This window comes from Phascolarctos cinereus, unplaced genomic scaffold, assembly GCF_003287225.1.
Source record: "Phascolarctos cinereus isolate Bilbo 61053 unplaced genomic scaffold, phaCin_HiC Scaffold_1;HRSCAF=81, whole genome shotgun sequence".
Classification (NCBI taxonomy): Eukaryota; Metazoa; Chordata; class Mammalia; order Diprotodontia; family Phascolarctidae; genus Phascolarctos; species Phascolarctos cinereus.
In genome coordinates, this window is record NW_027555514.1 from 285,880,736 (window position 1) to 285,906,192 (window position 25,457).

At 46.9% G+C, this 25,457-nt stretch overlaps 1 protein-coding gene across 1 annotated transcript; it reads right to left on the reverse strand.

Annotated features, from left to right (window-relative positions):
* Positions 1 to 1,450: 1,450 nt before the first annotated feature.
* A4GALT (alpha 1,4-galactosyltransferase (P1PK blood group)) lies at positions 1,451 to 15,443 on the reverse strand. Its single transcript, XM_020982785.2, has 2 exons — positions 15,139 to 15,443; positions 1,451 to 6,330 (listed from the first exon to the last, which is right to left on the reverse strand). The coding sequence occupies exons 1-2, from the start codon at positions 15,228 to 15,230 to the stop codon at positions 5,220 to 5,222; spliced, it is 1,203 nt and encodes a 400-aa protein (XP_020838444.1). The 5' UTR covers positions 15,231 to 15,443; the 3' UTR covers positions 1,451 to 5,219.
* Between the last annotated feature and the right edge of the window lie 10,014 nt (positions 15,444 to 25,457).

Genomic DNA, 25,457 nt, shown 5'->3' on the forward strand with positions numbered 1-25,457 from the left:
TCACAGAATGGAATGTTTTCATGGAAGCAGAAGAGAAAAAAATAAACTCAGCAATTACCCCCCCCTTTTACCCTGAAACCCCAAATAAATATTTAAAAAGAGAAGGAAAAATGAGTGACCCAATTCATTCTGTAAATGACAACATCTGATCATGAGAAAGGTCCAGAAGACAATAGCATTTGGTTAGAGCTAAAATAACAGCCCGAGAGTGGGGGCAGAGACTGTCTCCTTAGCTTCCCTCCAGGTGATGTGCAACCCAAGATTCTCCAAGCTCCAAAGAAAAGCAAGGCTTTGAAGACTGGAAGCCAAAAGCACCTTCGAGGCCATCCAGTTCAGCCCCATCATTTTACAGGTGAGGAAACTGAGACACAGAGGGTGAAGTGACCTGCCAGAGGTCACAAAGGGATTGAGTGGCAGTGCCAGGATTGGCTTCAGATCCAGGCTTCTTCTCCTTGTATTACCCTTCCTCTCACCTCTCAACCAGAGGCTTTCCAGGTGTTGGAGCCCAGAGCTAAGCTGCCTCCCACCATGCACCATGGCTCCCCAGGCAACAAAGGACCACCTTCCATGCTTTTCTTTGACTGCTATCTTGGAGCCAACCTCAGTCAGGATCCAGAGTCTAGCAACTAGAAAAGTGGATGTGTGTGATACCTTCCAAAACAATCCCAAGCACCCTCCTGCACCAGTGAGCACTGTGCAGCCATGAAGGGCTAGTTAGAGCTGGGCTGGCTTACTCTCAGAAAGAATCTGGTATAAAGGCTGATACCATAAGCAAACTGGGAGAACAAGGAATAGTTTACCTAACAGATCTATGGAGAACAGAAGAATTCATGACCAAACAGGAGATAGAGAACATTACGAAAAGCAAAATGGATAATTTTGATTACATTAAATTGAAAAGTTTTTGCACAAACAAAGCCAATGCAACTAAGATTAGAAGGAAGGTAGAAAATTGGGAAAGAATTTTTATAACCAGTCTCTCTGATAAAGCCCTCATTTCTAAAATATATAGAGAATTAAGACAAATTTATAAGAACACAAGCCATTCCCCAATTGATAAATAGTCAAAGGATATGAACAGAGATTTCTCAGATGAAGAAATGAAAGCCATCTATAGTCATATGAAAAAATGCTCTAAATCGTTATTGATTAGAAACATGCAAATCAAAACAACTCTGAGGTACCACATCACACCTATCAGATTGGCCAACATGACAAAACAGGAAAATGATAAATGTGGGAGAGGATGTGGGAAAATTGGAACGCTAATACATTGTTGGTGGAGTTGTGAAATGATCCAACCATTTTGGAGAACAATTTGGAACTATGCCCAAAGGGCTACAAAAATGTGCATACCCTTTGATCCAGCAATAGCACTTCTAGGGCTATATCCCAAAGAGATCAAACAAATGGGAAAAGGACCCACATGTACAAAAATATTCATAGCAGCTCTTTTTGTGGTGGCCAAGAATTGGAAATTGAGAGGATGCCCATCAATTGGGGAATGGCTGAGCAAGTTGTGGTATATGAATGTAATGGAATACTATTGTGCTATAAGAAATGATGAACAGGCTGACTTCAGAAAAACCTGGAAAGACTTATATAGTCTGATGCTGAGTGAAGTGAGCAGAACCAAGAGGACTTCGTACACAATAGCAGCCACGTTATGCAATGACTAAGAATGTTAAACTGAACCCTTCTCAGCATTATGAGGATCTAAGACATCTCCAGAGGCCTCGGGATGGAAAATGCTGTCCACATCCAAAGAAAGAACTATGGAAGTCGAATTGCTATCACTTATTTTTAACCTTCTGTTGAGTTTTGTTTCATCTTTCTCATGGTTCCTCCTATTGGTTTTAGTTTTTACTTACAACTTCACTAAAGTGAAAATATGTTTAATGGGTATGTAAATGTAAAGCCTATGTCAGATTGTGCGCTGTCTTGGGGAGGGTGGGGGGGAGAAAAAGGGAGAAAAATTTTCAACTCAAAAGCACATGGAAAAAAAAAATTTTAAAAAGAAAAATTTAAAGAAAGAAAGAAAGAAAGAAAGAAAGAATCTGGAAGATTCCAGGTTCCTCCTGTCCTGTAAACCAACCAAAGCTGCTTAGCTATAATCAAGAACGGGAAATAAACTGCTGGGTTTAGCCTCCATTTTGAGGGAGAAGAGAAAGGGGAAGCTGTCTGATATTGGATGAACAGGAATGAAGACAGGGCAAAGTCCTAGAGGCAGGGGATGAAACATGGCAGCAGGGAACTCACACGGATCTAGTGAGGAAAGCTCTCATCTGGATCCCTTCTCTTCTAGCCGGCTCCTTCACTCCCTTTAATCCTTCTCCATCCTCCTCCACCAGGTAATCTGTGAAGAGGGCAAGGGACAGGTGTGCAACTTGATAAACTTCCTAACAATGATGAAGTTTCCATGTGCTTCCTTCCCATTCGACAGTGGGTAGGGAAGTCATATTCTTGATTCCACCCCACATCTGTCCTCCTGTCCCCCAAAAACCTAGCAGTAGAAAGTGAAGTATATCACACAGATGCCTGAGACACTCTCCATAGAAAAGCAACCAAGTTCAAGCTATTCTGCAGGTCCTCATCCACTTCAAATCAGAGATCATCAGCCCCCAGCCATGTGCTATATTTGGAAGAGGGGCAGGAGGGGAAAAAGAGCCCACTACCTCCCTACAATAACAAAGGTTGTTAGATATCGTCTTTCCTGGTTCAGCTTCGTGGGGGAGCAGACTGTGTAGTCAAGAGGGACAGATTACAAGATGGACAGGGTTACTTATTACCCATAGCTCCATGTTCCCCCAAATCAGGGTCCTGGCCATTTGGCTCTCTTTCTGGGCAGCCTGGAGAGACTCATTCAACTGGGTTGACTTCTCTTCTTCTGAAGGCAGACCTTAATTCTTTCCAGTAGTTAACAAGAGTTGGTTTTCCTAAGCTTTGGGATGTTTTTTTTCTCTCTCTCTCTCTCTCTCTCTCTCTCTCTCTAACACACTAACACAGCTGGGACATTCAGAATTGGGAATTGGGACAGGAAAGGCCAAGCTCAGCCCCCAAAGAACCTGACAGTCACCCCTCAGGAGAGACCCCTGGAAGCTAGAGGGCAGGCAAGGTCACAGCAGGGCATCCTTAGCTTCTCACAGGGTGGGTGCTGCAGGGCACAGGAGACCCTCGGTGTAGATCAGGAGGAAATAGAAAAATCAGACCTGATTGGTGTGTGCTGGTTTTGTTTTACTAGTAGTTTTTTCTTCTTTCTTTTTCATTCCTGGTTATAAGGGGTGGCTTTCTGGGAGAGGGAAAGGAGAAAGGAAAAGAGGGAAAGATTGGGAAAAACAGCCAATGAAGAATGCAGAACCCAGGATGGATGATAGGGGCCAGATGCATGAATTCCTTGGCATAGGAAGTCCTGGACAAGGCAATGCACAGTGACCCTCTGCCACTTACAGAGTTTGGGGTAGGATACAGGCACTGAGGGGTTAATTAAAATGACTTGCCCAGGGTCACACAGCCAGCATAAGAGAGGGGATAGTTCCTAGTCCCCAGATCAGCAATCTGTCTCCCTCCTATTTGCCTATCATTAAAAAGCAAAAGGCATCTATTAAAATGTAAATAGAAATAAAATTTTAAAACAGGAAGTTAGAAAGGAGACTCAGGGACAGCATGGAGAAATCTTCTTGAGAAGCCCCTGGTGAAGACCATGGGCAGATGGTTCAGGAGGCTAGGGGGCTTTGCTGGCCTCATTCCCACTGCAAGCTTAGAGACCAGCCAGGTAGGCACAATGGCTGCACCCCAGCCTCTCATCCAGGCATTCAAGGACACTTACATGAGTGCTTGACTATTAGAGAGCCACTTCCGGACTGAGAATGCCAAATAAGGAAATGTTTCCAAAAGTCACTGTTCCCAGCAAGATCCAGGGGAATGGCACTTCCTTCTAGCCGACCAACCTTTGTCTGCTCAGACAATCTGCTGAGGTGGAGACTTCTCAGGATGCCCTGGGTTTGATCCAGCCTTTTCTTTGAATCTAGCAGAGTGAGTGGGCCCCTGGGGGACACGAGGCTGGTTTTACTCAGTGAGCTTCCGGGAAGATCTGAGAGTGAAGTTGGGGGGAAACATCTACCAAGCTTAGGGAGCCTCCTAGCAAGAAGGGTGCCAGCATCCTGTAACAACACCCCTACCAGGAGGCTAACGTCTGTAGTGTCTCTCTAGCAGAAAGAGCACTGGACTTGGAGGAAGGAAGACCTGGGTTCAAATTCTGCCTCAGGCACTTATTAGTTCTATGACCCCAGACAAGTGACACATAACCCTCCAACCCTGCTTTCCTTCCATGTGAAATCAGGCTAATAAAGCACTGGCCTCCCTGACTGATCTGGAGGCTCTAATGAGATCATGGACATAACACAATTTGGAACCATGTCAAAAGATGTGTTGGTATTATTATATTTCCCCTCCTGGTCTTACCTGATATGTGGGGAGGGGGAACAGAGAGAGGGAATATTTTAGGGGTTTTCTCAGTCTCCTCTCAATGCCTTTCTCAAGACACCCCCCCAAGTCAGTGGCTGACCCCATGATGGTTGATTCAGGTCCATTCCTGAAAGGGACAAAGTGGGGTGGGAGGAGGATAGGGGAGAAGACAGAGAGCTTTTCCCCCTGAGGTTCTCCAAAGCTCAAGCCCCCAACATATGAGCTCCTGCTTCCAGTCTTCAAAGAGCTGAAGAAGTCACGTTCATCTCAATATTGAGAGAGACCTGGGGGAGTGGAAAGAACTCCCCCCCACCCAGAAACTTTGGGCCTCCTGGACTTCATGAACAACCTTTTCTCCCTCTTGTCTTATCAAAAACGTCTTCCTGCTTTGGGTACTTTCTGCCTCATTTGCCCTGAAGTCTCCATCCCAGCATCCATTCTCTGGTCTCTGGTGACAAACACCTCCCTTGCCTCGAGGCTGATGGCCTTTCCCCCCCATTCTGTTCTTTTGGATGCCCACAGTCCTAACTGGTGGATGGCTACCACCTCAGAACATGTAGAGCAGACACTCTGGGAGGACCGTCCGACACTTCCCGCCTTCAGCCCAGTCAGAACTCTCTACCCACAGAAGATCACAGGTTCTTTAGCCAGAATGGGCCTTCCATCCCAGGTGCTCCTTTTTTGTAAAGATGGTGGATAGTGTCGAGCCAATGCTTTTTTGAGAGGGCAGGGAGTCTGGAGTCCACCTCAGCTCTTCAGAGATACATTTTCATGACCTCTGATGTCATAGGGCAGTGTTGGGAATACAGCCTTGCTAGCAGCACCTCGGAAGTGACCTCAAAGCTGACGCTCTGGCTCTTTGTATTCCATATGTGGACCGCATAGGTCTTACTCAGCAGTGTCTCGTATTCCTGTAAGTTGATGGCTTCAAAGTACTTCTTCCAGTTCTGCCATGTGATAGGGTAGAAGGCTTCTCGGGGCAGGGCCTGGACCCCTTTGCAGCTTTGGCGATCCTGGAGGCTCCTACTCCCACACCACTCTTTGAAGACGCGGGTCAAGAGCTGGGGGCCTTGGTGGCCCCAGATCCAGCCATTATAATGATCCACAAAGTCCTGCATGCAGAGCTGGATGAACTTGTGCCTGGGCTCAAAGGCGAGGAAGGCCCCATTCAGCACATACTTGGACTGAGTGCCCAGGACATTGGTGAAGTTCTTCAAATTTTTAAGGACAATGAAGTCTGTGTCCAAATAAATCCCCCCAAACTTCCACATGATGGCTATTCTAGCAGCATCTGAAAGGATGGGGAGAAGGTATGGCTGCCATCTTTGGTGAAGGGAGCTGTACCAGCTGGCTAAAGGGGTGCCCTCAAAAAGTTCAATCAGGTCCAGTGGCTGGAATTCCACATTGGAGAAACAGCTCAGCAGAGAGATGCCCAGGTGCTTGGGTAGGGTGGAGTTCCTACCAACCAGTCCCTTCATAAGGACAATAATCCTGGTACCAGGGTGAGTCCTGGAGGCTGACTCCACCGAGCACATGAAGAGGAAGCTTGGATTGGTCCGATCAGAGGTTTCCACAAAGAAGATGTCCCCTGGAGGGGTAGGGGGCTCACCCAGGATGAGAGGAGGAGGTGAAGAAAGGACAAGGGGGCACTTAACCTCTAGAGGCAAGCTGTGTAGCTGGTCCTTGTATTTGGATTCTGCCATCCAGTAGACCATGATGGAGACGAGGAACATGAGCTTGAAAGTAACAGCGAACAGAGCGCACATCCTCTGGTTGGTAGATCCTCGGAGAAACTTCAGCATGCACATGAGCTGATTGGACATGATCTCCACCCATAGAGAAAGGCTTTGGAGAAGAACGGGGGATCTGTAAAAGAATTCACATGGTGAAGAAAGACTGCCAGAGAGGCTAAGGCAAGAGACATTTTTCACGACATAAAATTATAGCTGGGATTCTGTTATTTACCACACCACCTGCAACAACTAATGACATTTTAAGGGTTTCAATGTGTTTTACAGTGGGGAAGGGACAAGATCAGGATGGCCTAGACCAACTGCTTCTCCCCTCCCCCCACCCCAGCAGATAGAATTTCAAGTCTTCAGAGGAAGGTTACAGACAATGAGAAACTCCTTCCCTCTCCTATCTGTGTAGTTAAGCTTGACTGAATTAGAGTGCAGCTAGCCATTGGCTGCTTGAAGCACTGACCACACCCCTGGCAGCCCTTTAAAAATCAAGGCATACTCTAGGGAGTGAGATAAGAGGCACTTCTGAGAAGTGAGTTGCACCTATAGAGATGCAAGATCAAATTAATGGTAAAATGTCTGTAGGTCATAACGTCAGTTTTTTATTATTCACAAAAGATATTCTTTATAAGCCCCCATTGAGGAAGGTGTAAAAAGTGCTTAACAACCAGATGAGGGTCTGGTTCTATGGGCACCATATTTTGGCAAGGCTCCAGTGGGGAGGGTGATGAAGGTGGGGAGAAAGTTGGAGACTGTGACATGAGAAGACAAGGAAGCAGAACTGGGAATGTGCAGCTTAGAGAATAGAAGCTGGATGGGAAGGGTGGATGTGGTATGGTCACCACCTTCCAGTATCTGAATGGTTATATGAAAGAGGGATTAGGGTTGTTCCTCTTGGCCTCAAAAGGCAAAACCAGAAAGAGCAGGGAGAAATGGCCCAGAGAGAGAACCCAATGTCCACTCAACAGAAGGGAAAAGTGCCTCCCAATCAGGAAGAAAGTGGGATGGGCTGCCCTGGGAGGGAGTGAGCTCCCCAGCACTCAGGGTCTGCCAGTGCTGAAGAATGGATGGCCAAAGCGGAAAAAGAAGTCCAAAAGCTTACTGAAGAAAATACTTCCTTAAAAATTAGAATGAAGCAATTGGAAGCTAGTGATTTTATGAAAAATCAAGACATTGTAAAACAAATTCAAAAGAATGCAAAAACAGAAAACAATGTGAAATATCTCATTGGAAAAACAACTGACCTGGAAAATAGATCTAGGAGAGAGAATTTAAAAACTTTTGGGCTATCTAAAAGCCATGATGAAAAAAAAAGGACCTAGACATCATCTTTCAAGAAATTATCAAGGAAAACTGCCCTGATATTTTAGAACCAGAGGACCAAATGGAAATTAAAAGAATCCACCCATCACCTCCTGAAAGAGATCCCCAAAGGAAAACTCCTAGGAATATTGTAGCCAAATTCCAGAGTTCCCAGGTCAAGGAGAAAATATTGCAAGCAGCCAGAAAGAAACAATTCAAGTATTGTGGAAACACAATTAGGGTAACACAAGATTTAGCAGCTTCTACATCAAGGGACCACAGGGCTTGGAATATAATATTCCAGAGGGCAAAGGAGATAGGATTACAGCCAAGAATCCCCTACCCAGCAAAACTGACATAATCCTTCAGGGGGAAAAAAATGGACATTCAGTGAAATAGAAGACTTTCAAGCATTCTTGATGAAAAGACCAGAGCTAAATAAAAAAATTTGACTTTCAGATACAAGACTCAAGAGAAACATGAAGAGGTAAAAAGGAAAGAGAAATCATAAGAAACTTATTAAAGTTGAACTGTTTACATTCTGCATGGAAAGATGATATTTGTAACTCATGAGTCCTTTGTCAGTATTAGAGTAGTTGGAGGGAAAAAATTATACGTAGGCATAGATAGACAGATAGACAGATGGCACAGGGTGAGTTGAAGATGAAGGGGTGATATCAGGAGAATAAAATTAAGGGGTGAGAGAGGATTATACAGAGAGAAGGAGAAAGGGAGAAGTAGAATGGGGCAAATTATCTCACATAAAACAGATAAGAAAAGGCTTTTACAGTGGAGAGGAAACAGGGGAAGGTGAGAGGTAATGAGTGAATCTTGTTCTCATAGGATTTGGCTTAAGGAGGGAATAACATACACACTCAATTGGGTATGGAAATTTATCTTACCCTACAGGAAAATAGCAGGGGAAGGGGACAAGAGAGCAGGAAGATGATAGAGGGGAGGGCAGATTGGGGGAGGGGGTAATCAGAAGCAAACACTTCTAAAGAGGGACAGGGTCAAAAGAGAGAATAGAATAAATGTGGGGTGGGACAGGATTAAGGGAAATATACTTAGTTTTTCACAACATGACTACTATGGAAGTGTTTTGTGTAACTACACATGTATAACCTGTATCAAGTTGCTTGCCTTCTCAATGAGGGTGGGTGGGGTGGGAGGAAGGGAGAAAATTTGGAACCCAAAGTTTTAAAACAAAAGTTCAAAAAAATTGTTTTCACATGCAACTGGGAACTAAGTATATAGTCCATGGGGTATAGAAATCTATCCTGCCCTACAGGAAAATTGAAGGGGAAGGGGATAAGAGAAGGTGGGGAGAGATAGAAGGGAGGGGAGATTAGGAGAAGGGGTATTCAGAATGCATGCCATCTTGGGGTGGGGAGAGGGACAAGATAGGGAGAAAATCTAGAACTCAAAATCTTGTGGAAGTGAATGTTGAAAACTAAAAATAAATTTATAAAAAAAAAGTGGATGGTCAGTGTGCGGAAAATGAAGAGGGGATTCCTGCCCAGATGTGGCTCATGCCTGGATGCCCTTCTAGCTCTTGGGATGCTGTGTCCTGTGGACCCTGAGCTCCTGGCTTAAGAGCTTAATGAGCCTTTAACTGTAGTCATTGCTTCCTCTAGGAGATGCCATTTGAAGACCTGCTGAAGGGACTGAGGAAGAGAAGAGTCCAGGGGGACGAGGTTGCTGGCTTGACTTGAGCTCACATTGGATTTAAGTAATGCATAGCTGCACAAAGTCTTTGTCCTCGCTCTCTCTTCCAGGCCTGACCAAGCTCTAAATGCTCCACAGCGCCTCCTTCAGCTGCCTTTGTGGCTGTTGGAACCAATGTTCTCGTCGGCCTTTCCACCAGGGGAAGTCTTCACGTGCTTGGGGCAGATATCCCTTTAAGTCACCAGCAGCAGCCTGTCGCTTACCCTCAGCCTGGTTTAGCCTGTCTGCCAAAATGGTTTTCCTGGGGTGTGGCGGCTGTGCATGCTACAGCTTCTTGGAGCCAGGTAAGAGTTGGGTGAAGGTGGACACCAAAGGTAGATGGGATGAGCAGCTCTGAGAAGCCCTTACCCTCCTGAACGTCCCCTATAGATCTCTCCAAGGTCCTAAGGCTTGAGAAATGGAAGGACCCTTAGAGATCAGAGAGGTCAAGCCCCTCATTCTACTGATCAGAAAACTAAGGCCCAGAGATGGGCAATGATTTGCCCACAGTTGCCTGACTAGTAAGTGGCCAAGTTCATTTCAGGTCCCATTCATCAGTGTTCAGCTCCCACTATTTGACAGGGGCAAGACATATTTCCCAAGAAAGCTATCAAGTTTGCTGGTCTCCCTCTAAATTTCTAGGGGATCATATGAATAGGTCCTAGGGCCTATGTAATTCCATCCCTAGTCCCCCAGGGAGCTCAGTGGGGTAGATCCCCTCATCGCCTTTATCTTGCTTTTATCGTCTCACTTAGGATCAGAGGGTCAATGATGGAGCCAGAAAGAGCCTCAGAGGACATCAAATTCAGCTCCCCTCATTTGATACATCAGGAAACTGAGACCTAGGGTCATCCCTAGAAGGAAACTGCTCAAGGTCACCCAGGTTTATAGGTCTATAGATCGATAGCTGGAAGAGACCTTAGAGGACATTTTGGTCCAAACTCCTCGTTTTACACCTGAGGAAAAGGAGGTAAGTCAAATGACTTGCCCAAGGTCACACATCTAGTAAAGGATCTCTCATGAATCCAAGCCCAATATCCTTTCCATTCTGTCACCATTGTTACCCTCCAGGAAAGTGGTAGAAAGAACAGAAACAATTCTCAGGATGATAGAAAGGAAAACCACAGCATAAACCCCATGCTGGGCCTCAGTTTCCTCCTCTGTTGGGTGAAGGGCTGGCCAAGTTCTGAATTTTAATATAGCCCTGAAGACGTCCTCTTGGCAACATCTCCCCCGCATGTGACCAGAGATGTGATGTTCGATGTCTGAAATCTTGAAGGGAGGGGGGTGGGGGGGAAAGAAAAGCCATTTTCTCATCTTCCATCTGGCTTTGAAAACAAGAGCCTTCCAGTAAATAGACGGAAGATTGATTTTGGTTAGGATGAGAAATGGGGAGGGGAAAACAGAAATCTGCGTACTTTATAGCGGCTTCCTTGGACTTCGGAGGACGGACAAACTTTCACTGGGCGCTGGAAGGAGCTTGGGCCATCTAGTCAATTAGTACGGAGGAAATCTCCCAAACAATCCAGACTGCCCTTAACTGAAAGAACACCAGTGACAGGGAACTCACTCCATTCTTGGGCCACACCTGGGGCCTGAAATGAAGCCAATCCAACAAGAATTTTAATTTTTTAAATTAATTTATTTTTAACATTCATTTTTTTTTAAACTGAGTTTCAAATTCTCTCCCTCCCTCCCTCTGGCCCCTGCCCCACCCATCGAGAAAGCAAGCAATGATGTTGATGATACATGGGCACTCATGCAAAAAATATTTCCATATTGGCCACATTGAAAGAGAGAGAGGGGTAGAGGAGGGGGAGAAAGGGAGAAGGGGAGACAGGGGAAGAAAAGAAAGAAAAGAGAAAAAAGTCTGCTTTGATGTGCACTCAGAGTCTGTCAGAGCTCTCTGGAGACAGAGAAGTTTTTTCACCATGGGTCCTTTGGAACCATCTTGGATCACTGCCGTGATCAGAGTAGCTAAGGCTTTCACAATTTACACGTGTAGGGGGAGGGAGCATTGTTGTAATATTGCTGGCGGGGCCATGATGGTAAAATGTATTGACAACCACCTCAAACCCAAACCCATTGCTGACCCTCAAGTCGCTGAGCTTTGAAGGGAGCCAGACACCCCATCAAAGGCGAGGATCTCAGGAAATGCATGCCACACCCTTCCCCCATTCTTACCTGCTCCAGCCCCAACTGTCAGAGAGGGCTGTGGAAAAGGGGCCAGACCTAGAATCAGGAGGATCCTGGGTTCAAATCTGGCCTCTGACACTTGCTGGCCAAGAGACCCTGAGCAAGTCACTAACTGTAGAATGGAAATCATTATACTTGTACTCCCTCCTTCATGAGGTTGTCCTGAGGCTCAAGTGTAAGAAAATGCATGTAAAGTAATCTGAGGCAATAGGGGAGAAGAGAATTAGCAGTGATAAAGCATCTATTATGTGCCAGGTATTGGGCTAAGTGCTTTACAAATATGATCGAATTTGATCCTCACAACCCTGGGAGCGGTGCTATTATTATCCCCATGTTACCGTTGAGGAAACTGGGGCAAACAGAGGTTAAATGACTTGCCTAGGGTCATATTGCTACTAGTTGCCTGAGACTGAATTTGAATTCAGGTCTGCCTGACTCCAAGGCCAGAGTTCTATCCATTATGCTACCAGCTGTCTTATGAGGAGCCCATGATAAAACTCCCTCCTCAGCTCCTCAGAGGTGATAAACTCAGGGGGCCAGATGGAGGAAGATTGTGCTTGGGTGGGGCCAAAGCAGATATTTGTTTTCCTAGACACTGAATACTTGTTACAAGGGTTTTAATTTTCTTTTTTCCAGTCTGGGAGGTGGGGAAGGTGTAAGGGAAAGAAAATAGACTTTGGTTAATTAAAAAAGAATTTTTTAAAGTGTTTGTTGACCGATTGATTGACCATCTTTCAAATTCCAACCCAGGTAGGTACCACCATCCCTGGGAGATCTCTCCCAATTACCCCAACTGAAATTATCCCCTTCCTCTTCATATTTCCTCACCTCATTTTTTCAATAATGAATCAATCAATAAGCATCTATTAAGTGCCTACTGTATGCCAGGCACTGTTTTCTATATCTCTCCTTTCCTCTGGCCAGCTTTTCCTGTTTTATGCTTTTCTATGTAAATGCCACAAGATTCCTAGTAAATTGCATTTTTGGAAAGGAAAAATCCCGGGTTTTCTCACTGATTTGATGTGTATTTGAGGAAGAATGTGCCCCAAGTTTATGGGGGAGCTATAGCATTGCTACTGTTTTTACTATGTTATTTTAATGAATGTTTTTACCTTGAGCTAATTGTAAATTACCTTTTTTTTTTTAAAGGTTGGCAGATTAAAATAGAAGTGAATACCAGTGGCAGCTTAGGAGCATAGGCAGGAGGGGAAGCCCAGAAGGAACACCTAGTCTTTCTTAAAGACAATGTGTATGTTTAAGAAGAGTGCAGTGGATAAAGTGCTGGGTCTGGAGTCAGGAAGAATCATTTGTATGAATTCAAATCTGGACTCAGACACAGACCAACTGTGTGACCCCAGGCAATCATTTCACCCTTTTTGCCTCAGTTTCCTCATCTGTAAAATGAGCTAGAGAAGGAAATGGCAAACTACTCCAATATCTTTGCCAAGAAAACCCCAAAGGGGTCACCAAGAGTCGGACATGAAAAATGACTCATCAGCAACACTGTCGCCACCACACGCTACAGCCAGAAAGAAATGTTTCAGCGAGGGAGAAGCCCAGAGGTGAGAGGGTGGGCCGTTAGCCCTTTGCCGTATTTGGTGAGGGGAACAAAATGCATTTAAATGGAGAGCGTCTGAGTCAAAGCTGGCCCAGATCCAATGCCTGAGTGGCGTCCACACCAAAGTCCATTACGCCGAGTGCATGCCAAACAAAGCATTTTCCCGAGTTACTCCCCAAAAGAATGGTCTACTTAGTCACACTTGAGAAATCAGCTCCCTCAAAAGGCCTCATTTTTCAGGCAAGGAAACAGACACATCAGAACTTGAACCTGGGTCCCGACTCCCGACTCCAAAATCCTGTGCGCTTCTCTAGGATGTCTTGAAACTGGACTGGTCTTTTTTTTGGGGGGGGGGGTCTTGATGTCATTTGTGGGCATGGGGGAACTTAGACACAGAGTCCTAAAGACCCACGTCATGCTTTCCTTGGGCTGGTATGCTGGCCCCCATGAGGAAAGAAGGCCAGGCATGGAGGACAGAGGGAGCCCCACTGTGCTCAGCCTCATGGGACAGCACCGGGTCCTCTCTTTCAGCACCTGGTGCCCCTGGGACAGCTCCTTGGGCTCAGCAACAGATTCTCTCACCAAGAACCCCCAATACCTCTTCCTCCCCCATAAATCACGCAGCTCCCAAGGCCCCCTCCAGGCTGGGCCCTTCTCCAAATTCCTGCTTGAGGGCCTCAGGAGCTCATGCCAAGCTATTTCCCAGGCACCACCCCTTCAGCCTTCCTTTCAGATCTCAGATTCTTTTTTCCCCCCAGGCTGAAACGATCTGCTCCCACCTCCCTGCCTCCAGGGCAGTTAGGATGGGCCCTTGAAGGCCCCAACTGGCCCTCCACAGGGAAGATTCTGAGACAGAATGCAGACCTGCCCTGCAACTTCCTAACCCTAGGTTCTCCTAGGGAACAGGGAGACCCAACCTGCTCCATCCCTTCCTGGACCCTGGACTCCAGGAGAAGCCAGGCTTTGCTAGCCAGCTATTTGGGTGAAGACATCCCTAAGTATCTGTCCTTAAGCTCACTGCTCTTCTCTCTCCCCAACCACAGGGGTCTGCGAGATCTCTGAGGGCTCAGATCCTCATTTTACGCTCTTATCACCACTCCCTCCCAATACACACACACATACATACACGTGCCCCCCTTCATCTGTAAAATGGGCACAATAAAAGGCCCTGCCTCCTAGAATGGGGGCCCAAGGAAGCTCTGCCGAGAAGTTGCTTGCAAGCTCTCAAGCCTCCTAGAAGTATGGTAAAGAGGGGGCTGGCTCAGGAGCCCTGACCCTGCGGATATGAGGCTGGGGGTACCCAGATGGGCTACTACAGATACAAAGAAGAAAATGGAAAAATAAAAAAACCCCACGCCTGCCCTTAATGAGTTTAGATTTTACTGGGAGGGAGCGTAACATCCATACACGTAAAACAACTCCAAGTAATTTCAAGGGGACGGAGTGCTACTAACTAGAAAGCTGGGGATTCTCTGGCAATAGAACCCCTCTCCCCCCTCCCCCAATTTGGGCTTTGAGCTCCAGATGTCAAGTGGGCAGAGCATCACCTTCTCTGCACCTGCCTGTTCCATGACGCTTGGCAAGCCCTTCCCTCGCCCTGGGCCTCAGTTTCCCCATCTGTAACACAAGGGATGTTAGACTACCCAACCCAAGGCGCCCCCCAGGTCTAGCCCAGCTGCTGGGCAGATGAGCCCCCACCAGGGGGCAGCTAATGGTCAGTTAGAGACAATAAAACCCACCTCTGGCTCCTTTCTTTGCTTCGTGGTGAGAACATGGGCCAGGCAGCAGTGGAATTTCCTCTGCCACTTCCTGACCTGAGAGCACAGAATGATTCAATGCTGTTTGGGGAGGGAAGCTCAGGAGTCCTGTCTTCTGAGAGCAGGGGTTTTAACCTTGTGTGGATCAGGGACTCCTTGGGGGGGCAGGGGAAGCGTAGGGGACCCTGCTCAGAATCATGGTCTTAAGTGTGCCCCCTCATCCCCTGCCAAATACAGGAGTACAGAGAAAGCCGGTTATCCTGAAATAGCTTTAAAAACCAAACAAACAAGCAAAACCAACCAAGTTCCCAGACTCAAGGTTCAGAACCCCTGAATGGGCAGATTTAGACTGACCAACTTCTCAAACCACCTGGACCGCCCCCGGCCTTGCCCTCTGGGTGGAAGAGCTTACCCCATGCATACTTCAGTGACAGAAGCTGCTCTCATTTGTTCGTCAGGCTCCTGCCCAGATCCCCATCTGAGTTCACCAGCCCCAGCCTCCATCCTCTCATCTCAGAAGAGGAAGCCCTTCTCCTTCTCCTTCTGCAGGCCTGGCATCCATCTCTCCAGCACCTTTTCCCTTTAAATGTCCCCTTCCTTATGGGCTGCCTTCAGACAATCCAGGATCTCTGCCCACCCTTCACCCAACTTTACCCGCCTCTCAGGCTGTTGGTGCACACTCCTGGATCCACCCTCCTCTCTATCTGCTAAGCTGCAGCTTTGCTGACCGAGTCCTCACACCTATCTGTGAATATGTAGATTATATATACTCCAGCCTCCATGACCTTTCACCTACATCCTGTCCCACTCAAGTATTCAACTCTTACCTCTGAACATCTGATGACTCCCAAAGCCTGCCATCCAGCTCTGCTCACCTCCCCCTCCACCCTCATCTCCCACCTGAATTGTAGCTTCCCCATTGGTCCCCACTCTCCTCCACCCTCTCCCTCAACAGAGCCCCAGGTGATCTTCCTAAAGCCCAAATTGCTCAAAATGTGGAGTCACTGATCATTTGTAAGTGGAGGAATCATCTGGAGGACTATGGAGGATTGCCAAGGACTGCCTCTTGGGTCAAGGAACAGGGCCCAGCAAAGAATATGAACAGGCAGTTCTCAGATGAAGAAATTAAAGCCGTCTATAGTCACATGAAAAAATGCTCTAAATCACTATTGATTAGAGAAATGCAAATCAAAACAACTCTGAGGTAACACCTCACCCTATTATATTGGCCAATATGACAAAACAGGAAAGTGATAAATGTTGGAGAAGATATGGAAAAATTGGAACTCTAATGCATTGTTGGTGGAGTTGTGAACTGATCCAACCATTCTGGAGAGTAATTTGGAACTATGCTCAAAGGGCTATAAAACTGTGTATACCCTTTGATCCAGCAACACCACTTCTAGGTCTATATCCCGAAGAGATCATAAAAATGGGAAAAGGACCCACAAATATTTGCAGCAACTCTTTTAGTGGAGGCGAAGAATTGGAAATTGAGGGGATGCCCATCAATTAGGGAAATGGCTGAAGAAGTTGTGGTATATGAATGTAATGGAATACTATTGTGCTATGAGAAATGATGAGAGGCTGACTTCAGAAAAACCTGGAAAGACTTGTATGGACTGATGCTGAGTGAAGTGAGCAGAACCAGGAGAACGTTGTACACGATAACAGCCACATTGTGCAATGATCAACTTTGATAGACTTGGCTCTTCTCAGCAATGCAAGGATCTAAGACAATTCCAAAAGACTCATGATGGAAAATGCCATCCACATCCAGAGAAAGAACTACGGAGTCTAAATGCAGGTCGAAGCTTCCTATTTTTCCTTTCTTGTTGTTTGCTTTTTCCTTCCTTGGGGTTTTTCCATTTGGTTCTAATTCTTCTTTACAATAGGACTAATGTGGAAATATGTTTAGCATGATTGTACATGTATGGCCTATATCAGATTGCACACCATCTTGGGGAGGGGGGAAGGAAAGGAGGGGGAGAAAATTAAAAACTCAAAATCTTATAAAAGTGAATGTTGAAAACTAAAACAAACAAAAAAAAGGAACAGGACCCCAAACATTGGACAATTGTGAGATCAAAGCTAGATGTGAAGGGAGAAAAGAGAGAAAGGAAGCGAGGCCAGAGCAGTGCCAGCCCCCCTGTGCAGGATGTAGTTGGCAGAAAGGGGAGTAACAGCAAAGCCACACATTGAAAAAGAAGCAGAAATCCTAAGGGCCATGTTACCTTTGAGGCCCAGGGCAAGGGAAACAGTGAATTAGAGGCTTAGCAACTGGCTAGTAATGAAATTGATGCAGTTTTAGGGGTTCAGGAACCCCAAAATACCGGGGTTCAGGGCAGAGTCATCTGGAAAGAATTCATGAACTGAAGCAGCCTTCCAGTCAAGTGGCAAAAAGTTTACTGTAATGCTAATATGGTGGGCAGAACTCCTTAGGGAACTTGGTAACCTAACAGGAGTGGTGCCAAAGCTTACGTAGAAAAAGTTAGCACATTACATGGCAAGTATGCTGATTGGATGTTGGTGGGGGTGGGAAGGAACACACAGTTTTTGTGCCTTGGGCACAGGTGTGATTCACTGCTAGCACGGCCATCCTGTTGGTCCAAGGTAGCCTTGGGAGTTGAGGTCAATGGCTTAAGATCTGGATTGTATTGGGTAACTGCGGGAGTCAGTACATGACAAGGGAAATTCTACAGAGGTCCAGGAAGAGATAGTTTGCCCTGCTGGGGCCCACTCGTGAGTTATTGCCAGAGATAGGGTCTTTGGACTAGGGAGAAATATGGTCCCAGGGCTGGGGTCCAAGCACGAGCACTCATCAAAACCATTGCAAATTTAGGCATCCTGGAGATAGTGCACACTCAGCATGTCAAACCAGAATGCTATTTCTCCTCTTCCAGTCTTCCTTACTTGGGTTGGAGGCACAATAAGCTTTCCAGGCTCCCGGCTCATGACTCTGGCCTTTCCCATGACTCCTAACTCCTCACCCTACCTATCTAACCAGCTGCCACATCCCGACATTTCTCCCTCAAGACCCATCTGGCATGAGACCCTTCACTCCTCTCTAGTAACAGCCTCCCACTGGGCCTCCTTGCCTCCAGTCTCTCCCCAGCCCAGGCCATCCTACACACAGGTGCCAAAGTAACTTTCCTTAATAAGATCAGACTCGAGGACTCCACTAGCCAGTCAGCTCCAGTAGGTCTCACTGCTTCTGGGATGAATGAGAAGCTTCTCCATCTTGCTTTAGAAGCCATGCACAAGCTGGTCCCCGCTCCCTGTCCATCCTCCCCAGACCACATGCCCCGTCTTGTGCTGTCATTTGGCCAAATGCTGCTCTCTCAGAAGATGCTCTGCTTGTTCCTGGAACATGCCCCCTCCCCCACCTGCCTCTTAGAACCTCTCAGAAGCCACATCCTCCCAAGGCCTGTTTGGATATCCCCTAGTTACCAAGGCCTTCCCTCAAAATCACTGCTTGTATATCTTCCAGTTATTGCTCTGTGTATGCGCTGTTCTCCCAGGACAATGTAAGCTTCTTCAAGTCAGGGACTTTAAAAGCTACTATTTATTTTATGGGATAGCTTTCTGTTGGGGGAAGGAGGGGTGGGAATGGTGATGTGAAAAACCAAGGTGCAGAGAGGTGGCAGAGTGGTTAGAGCACTGGGCCTGGAGTCAGGAAGAGCTGAGTTCAAATTCAACACTTACTAGCTGTGTGACCCCGACCTCTGTTTGCCTTAATCCACTGGGGCAGGAAATGGCAAACCCCTCCAGCATCTATGGCCAGTATGGGCTGTGGGGTCACAAAGAGTTGGACACCATTAGACAATAACAAAAACCCAAGAGACATCATTACAATCTTATTTTTTAAAACACGAGAAGGAATGAAGGAGTGGTGAAGGAGTGGTGAAGGAGAAATATCATCAAGAGGGTATCTTATAAATTCGAATTCCTGTTATTTGGGAGACAGTGCGGCCAAATGGCCAGGTCAGCTCCTGGGGGGAGGGGCTGTCTCACCTTGGCCTTGTATTCCTGGTGTCCAGCCCATGCCCAGCACACAGTAGGTGCTTAATGAGCGCTCGTGGGATTGGCCTGGTGACGTTTCCAGGCTGCAGGAGACCAAGGCCAACATCAAGGCCCCAGCGGCTCAAAGGCTTCTTGACTGACCCCCAGTCACAGTCTGTTCTTCTCGTCCCAGTTGTTGGCACGCTTTCTAAAGCCGAGCCCTGGCCCAGAGATCACAGGAACCGAAGGGGAGCCCCAGAGCTCCCCTAGGGAGTTGAGAACTCTAGGCTGAGGCCCCAGGGCCTCACCAAGGGGCCCCAGTTACCAGGAGACAGCCAGGAAGGACAGTGCCTCCATCCTTTCAGTGAATTCCTGACCCACCCAGGATAAAGCCCCGATAACTCCCGTTGCCTGCAGACTCAAACTACCTGAGCAGTGCCACTTACCTCGGGACAAATGCCCGGCTCCTGCCACTGACCCCTCCTTCCCACAAGGCCTTTAGAAAGCTGCGCCTCGGGAGGGGAACTCCACTCAGGAAGCACCCTAGGCTAGCCCAGAAAACAGATGGCAACTGGCACGTCTACAGCGCTTAAAGGTTTACAAAAATATCCCCCAAAGTGGGGGAAAGAAGAAAGGAACCAATCGTTGGTGCCTACTCTGCCAGACACTGTGCTAAGCACTTTACAAGGATTGTCTGGTATCCTCCCAAAAACCCGGGAAGGAGGTTCTGTTGTTATCTCCATCTTGCAGATGAGGAAACTGAGGCAGAGGTAAAGTGACTTGCCCACAGTCACCCAGCTAATAAGCATCTGAGGTTTAATTGGAACTCAGATCTTCCTGATTGCAGGCCCTGTACCACCTATGATGGGAGGGAAGGTGGAAGATGACTGAGGAGACCTGATGATAAGATGTTTGTGTTATTCTCTCTGGTATTTGCTTTCCTCTTGTTTTCCAAAAGATTCCTACCCACACCCAGAGGCTTATTTCTGATTAATAGGGGTGGGGAACCTGCAGCCTTAAGGCCACATATGGCCCTCTAGGTCCTCAAGTGTGGCCCTCTGAATCCAAACTTCACAGAACAAATCCCCTTAATAAAAGGATTTGTTCTGTAAAACTTGGACTCGGACCCACATGTACAAAAATATTTATAGCAAGCTCTTTTTGTGGTGGCAAAGAATTGGACATTGAGGGGATGCCCATCAGGTGGGGAATGGCTGAGCAAGTTGTGGTTATGAATGTAATGGAATACTATTGAGCCGTAAGAAATGATGAGCAGGCTGACTTCAGAAAAACCTGGAAAGACTTGTATGGACTGATGCTGAGTGAAGGGAGCAGAACCAGGAGAATGTTCTATGCAGTAACAGCCACATTGTAGCAATGATCAGCTGTGAATGACTTGGCTCTTCTCAGCAATACAAGGATCTGAGATGTCTCCAAAAGCCTCATGATGGAAAATGCGATCCACAAAGAAGAAAGAACTATGGATGTTGAATGCAGATCGAAGCAGACTGTTTGCTCTTTTTTTTCCTTCTGTTTTGTTTTGTTTCCTCTTTCTGGTGGTTCCTTCTATTGGTTCTAATTCTTCCTTACAACATGACTAATGTGAAAATATGTTTAATAGGAATGTATATGTAGAGCCTATATCAGATTGCTTGCCATCTTGGGGAGGGAGGTGGGGAGGGAGGGGGAGAAAAATGTAAAACTCAAAAGCTAATGGAAGTGATTGTTGATAAATCAAAATAAATTAATTAAAAAATTAAAGTTTTTAGCAAAAAAAGACCCCCCAAAATAAACAAAAAACCAACTTGGACTCAGTCAAAAGGCTGCACCCGAGGACCTAGAAGGCCGCAGGTTCCCCAGCCCTGTCTTAGAACTAAGAATGAGCAAGAAAGAGGGGAGAGAGCATCTCAGCAAAGCAAACACATTGATCAAGTCTGGGCATAGCAGGTGGGGGAGGAAGCAGATCCTGGGGCCACAACCTGGTTTTTGATTTCAGAAAAATTGATTTTCCCAAGAGGACTCTGGAGATGAGACACTGCCAAGAGCAAGTTCACTCTCAGATTGGCTAGTCCTTGGCCTCCCCCCAACCCCGGTGACACATGGTGACCTGGGAGAACTGGATGAAATCCTCGAACTTTCCCCATAATCCCACTCCCAAACACCCCCCCCCAAAACAGCCCATGGCTGCCTTGACAGCTCTGAGACCTTCCTTAGCCAAGAAAAGAAAATCGATTAAATTTGGCCTCGAGTCTAGGCTGGAGAGAGTAGCTGCTTGGCCAAGTTTTCTAGCCTCAGTTAAGACCAAAATTTAAAACCAGCACCACCAGCATTTGACTTAACGAAGTTGTTAACAATGCCCAAACTCCAAAGTGTTTTCTCTCCATTAGGGAAAACCAGACAGAATCCTTCCATACCTCCTAGGACAGAGAAGCTGCTGGAGACAAGATCCAGCGGTCAACCTCTTGGGCTACCTTTGAAGAAGGTACATGGCTTAACTGGTATGGGCAGGCAGTGTGCCCTGGTGGACAGAGACGGCTTTAGAGTCAGAAGACCTGCGTCCAAGTTCTGACACATACTGGTTGTGTAGTTTCCCTTCCCATCATCACCAAGTCACTACCCACTGCACAACCTTGGACGCCTCAAACGCAGTATGTTTAAAACAGAAAGTCTATGCAAAACTGGGTTTCTTGCTTTGCCTCAGCCCAGAGGCTCTATCTCTCACCTCCAAGCCAACAATGCAGGACTCCTCCCTTCACCGTGCTCACCCCTGGCTCCCAGAGGAGCAGGTCTCCTTCAACTCAGCTCAAGCTCTCTCCCCACCAAGGTCACAGTCTGTTGTGTGTCTACCTAGGTATGTCGGTCCTGGTGACCCCTCCCCCCATTAGAATGGAAGCTGTATGAGAACAGTATATTTGGATTTGTGTTTGTAACCCCCGAATGCAATCAGATACATGCATCACAGAAGTCATGGATCACAGAATTTGGGAGTTGGAAGAGACCTCAGCAAACTTTTATCCAATCCCTATGCAAAAAGAAATCCCTTCTATAACAAGCAATCACCCAGTCTCTGCCTGAAAACCTCCAAGAAGGGGGAGCCCACTTCCCCTGAAGACAGCTGGTTCCACTTTGGGAAGCTCCTGGTTCTGCCTCCTGGGACCAAACAGGCCAAAGAATGACAGACTTAACTTCTCAGTGCCCCTAGGCACCTCCCTAGGCCAGATGGGTTGCCTCTTTCCTAGGGAAGGGGCAGCTAGGTGGCTGGAACTGGAATCAGGAAAACCCAAGTTCAAATCCCACCTTAGACACTAGCTATATCACCTCAAGACAAGACAATTAACCCCTTTCAGCCTCAGTTTCCTTATCTGTAAAATGTAGATGATAATAGCACCTACCTTATAGGGCAGTTATGAGGATTAAAAATATGGAAAGTACTTAACAAATCTTAAAACTAACTAGAGAAAAGCCTATTATGATGTTGAGGATGAGGATGAGGATGAGGATGGTGATGTCAGGGACTCCCTCTTAGATTAAAACAAAATTCATAATAGAAGGAAATTTCAGCTTGAGGTTAACAAAGGGGAAGGAGTAACTGTTTTTCCCAGCTTGTCATTTCCTACGCTAAGACTCACAGCAGTGAAGAGAACTTTCTAGAAGTGCATAGACCGAGAAACAAAGTCTCACTGCCAGTTTGCTGGCCCCCATCCAGCCCCTGACACTGAGAGGCTGGGCCAGGGTGGAGAGAACCAAGGACTCCAGTCAGAAGCCAGCGTCCTCTATCCCTCCCTCCCTCTTTCCTTCAGATGTGTGACCTTGCCAAGTCACCGAATCTCTGTCATTTACTTTATTTGTCAAATGAGGCCCTTGGGTTAGAACAGCTTGATTTCTTCTATCACAGAATCTCTGCTAGTCCCCTATGGGTTGTTTACCTTGGCCGTTCTCTCCATCCAGATGAAGGAAGCTTATCTCTAACTATCCCTGGGAAGTATTTGGCCCTTCCAACCTTTCTTAGGCAACACTAACCTCAGGCACACGTAAAAGTGAGGGAAGCAGATTTCCAACTGGGAGGTACTGGCCATGGTGGGCGGGGGGGGGGGGGTGGGGGGGGGTGGAAGAGTTCAAGAAAGGGAAATGCTTCCTACACTTGAGTGAGATCGGGGCTGAGTCTTGGAAGCCAGAAAGGCAGATGGGAAGCCAGAGCAGAGGCAGAAGCAGGAGACAGATGTTGAGGAGGAAAGGCAAGGGGCCAGTGGGGCAGGATGGCAGAGGACATGCAGGGGCGGGGAGAGGGAAACTGGAAATGCTTGTAGGGAAGAGCCCCAAAGAGGCATTTGAGCCTGGAGGTAAGAGGGGAAGGGCAGGTCAGATCTGAGCTTAGGTCAATCCCTTTGGCAAGTGAGCAGAGATGCATGGATCAGAGGGTGAGGGGAGATTCTTGAGGCAGGGAGACCCAGTGAGAGGCTAGTGCCATAATCCAGGTGAGCTGGCAGCAGCAAGAGAGTATCCTGTTAGGGACAAGAGCTGACAGAGAACTGGAGAAGTGGAATGACTGAAGGAGCAGCTGAGCGTATCTCCAAGGTGTTCAACCTGGAGGGCCGGGTGCCTAGTGGTACCTTCGACAGAAACAGTGCTGGAGGCAGAGCACCCAAGTTTGAATTGCAGATCTAAGGAGACGCTTTGCCTACAGACATGTCTGACTTTGGGCAAATTAATTAATCTCCAGTCTGGGCCTCAGTTTCCTTATCTGGAAAGAAAAGAGGTTGGACTAGGTGACCTCTAAGGTCTTCTCTCAATCCACAGACATTTTAGCTCTTACTATTATAGCAGCATATAAAAAACCTTTTTAGCAAAATGGAAAATAATATTTCACAGATACATCACTTTTCTAGAATTTTCTAGGGAGGGGATCCTTTTTAGAATTTTCTAGGAAAAGATTCCTTTCTGGGATTTTCACTTTAGAAAAAAGTAGATAAGAAAAAAAGGTCTTTCTTAAAGAAATGGATTAAAGGGGGAAATCAACCTTTTTAACAAAGAAGTCTTCAAGGGTTCAGGCATATCCTTTTGGCCAGGAAGCTAGGCAGCAAGTGGATAGAGTGCAAAGCCTGGAGTCAGAAAGGCTCACCTTCTTGAGTTCAAATCTAACCTCAGACACTTATTAGCTGTGTGACCCTGGGCAAGTCACCTCACCCTGTTTGCTTCAGTTTGTGTTTGTAATCCCCGAATGCAATGAGTGTAAAATGAGCTGGAGAAGGACATGGCAAACCACTCCAGTATCTCTGCCAAGAAAAGCCGCATTCAATCACAAAGAGTCAGGACAGAAAAAAAAAATGAACAACAAAACTTGGTGAGGAAAAGGCAGCCATCTTTTGGGTTAGGACCCAGGAAGAGATTAGTTTATGACCCACCCAAGGGGAATGCCCTTAATTCCATTCCAAGGGAAGATTCCCCGCCCTCCTCAGTTCCAAATAGATCGCAGGGATGGAGGAATCCCCACCGAATCCTGGTGGGGAGTGGTTCAGGAAGGAGAAAGATGGTACTAGGGACCTGGTATTCAACTATTCTGGGATGATAACTCCAAATTATACTTTAACATATTACAATTTTTTTTTCTTTCTTCAAGATGCCTAGGGCAGCTGGGTGGAGCAGTGGATAGAGCTCCAGTCTTGGAGTCAGGAGGACCTGAGCTCAAATCCAGCCTCAGACACTTGACACTTACTAGCTGTGTGACCCTGGGCAAGTCACTTAACCTTGATTGCCTCACAAAAAAAAAAAATCCTAGAAACGTGGCCTCAAATTGTGCGGAGTCATGTCCTAAGATTGCCCGTTTGAACATCTCTCTCTAGTCTAGAAATGCTTAGATATCAGTGTTAAGGCAAAAGCACGTATGCTGCCCATATACAATGGGGAGCTAGATGGTGAGTACCTGAGGACACACTCCGGGTGAGTGGAAGGTGACCTCTGAGGGAAGGTGCTAGCATGGGGACACTGGGAAGACTGTCCCAGGGAAGCCTTTGACCTGGGTGCTGAAGGAAGCCTGGAGGCAGAGATGAGGAGGACCAAGAAGAGCATTCCTGGCTGGGGGCCAGGCAGCCAGTGAAAAGGCAGAGGCAGGAGGCGTAGGGTCCGGGAGGCACAGTAAGAAGTCCGGTGTTGGGGGCAGCTCGGTGGTGCAGTGGATAAAGCACCGGCCCTGAAGTCAGGAAGACCTGAGTTCAAATCCAGCCTCCGACCAAATACTTGGCACTTACTAGCTGTGTGACCCTGGGCTTAACCCCAATTGCCTACAAAAAATAAAATTAAAAAAAGAAGTCCACTGTGAAGGGAAGGAAGGAAGGGTCAGGTTGGGAATGGTTCAAAAGGCCAGAGATCTGCTGCTTGATCCTAGAGGTCCCAGGGAGTCACCAGAGTTTATATTGGGCAGGGATGTCCCAGGTCCTGCTGTTCTCACTTTGTCCTTAAATTCGGGGCATCTAGCCATTGTAAAATGACTTCTCTGTTTAAACCAGACCCCCTTGACTGGAAATTCGTGCAGCTGCATAGTGAAAGAAGAGCCTTGGCCATGAAAATGGGCCAGAACAGAACATGTGTGGGTCCAGCTAAGGAAAGGACTAGATGTCTGCACTGGGAAGAAGGGTTGACTTGGGTGTGGCTCAAAACCTAGTAACTCAGAGGAGGAAATGGGACACCTGTTTGGTCTGCAATAAACAGATGACTATCTGAGAGGCCTAGCTG

Coding starts and splice junctions, on each gene's coding strand:
- A4GALT (XM_020982785.2), bottom strand. CDS start 15,230: ATGGAGGCTGGGGCTGGTGAACTCAGATGGGGATCTGGGCAGGAGCCT. Junction 6,331..15,138: donor GTCACTGAAGTATGCATGGG/GTAAGCTCTTCC, acceptor ATTCTTTTACAG/ATCCCCCGTTCTTCTCCAAA.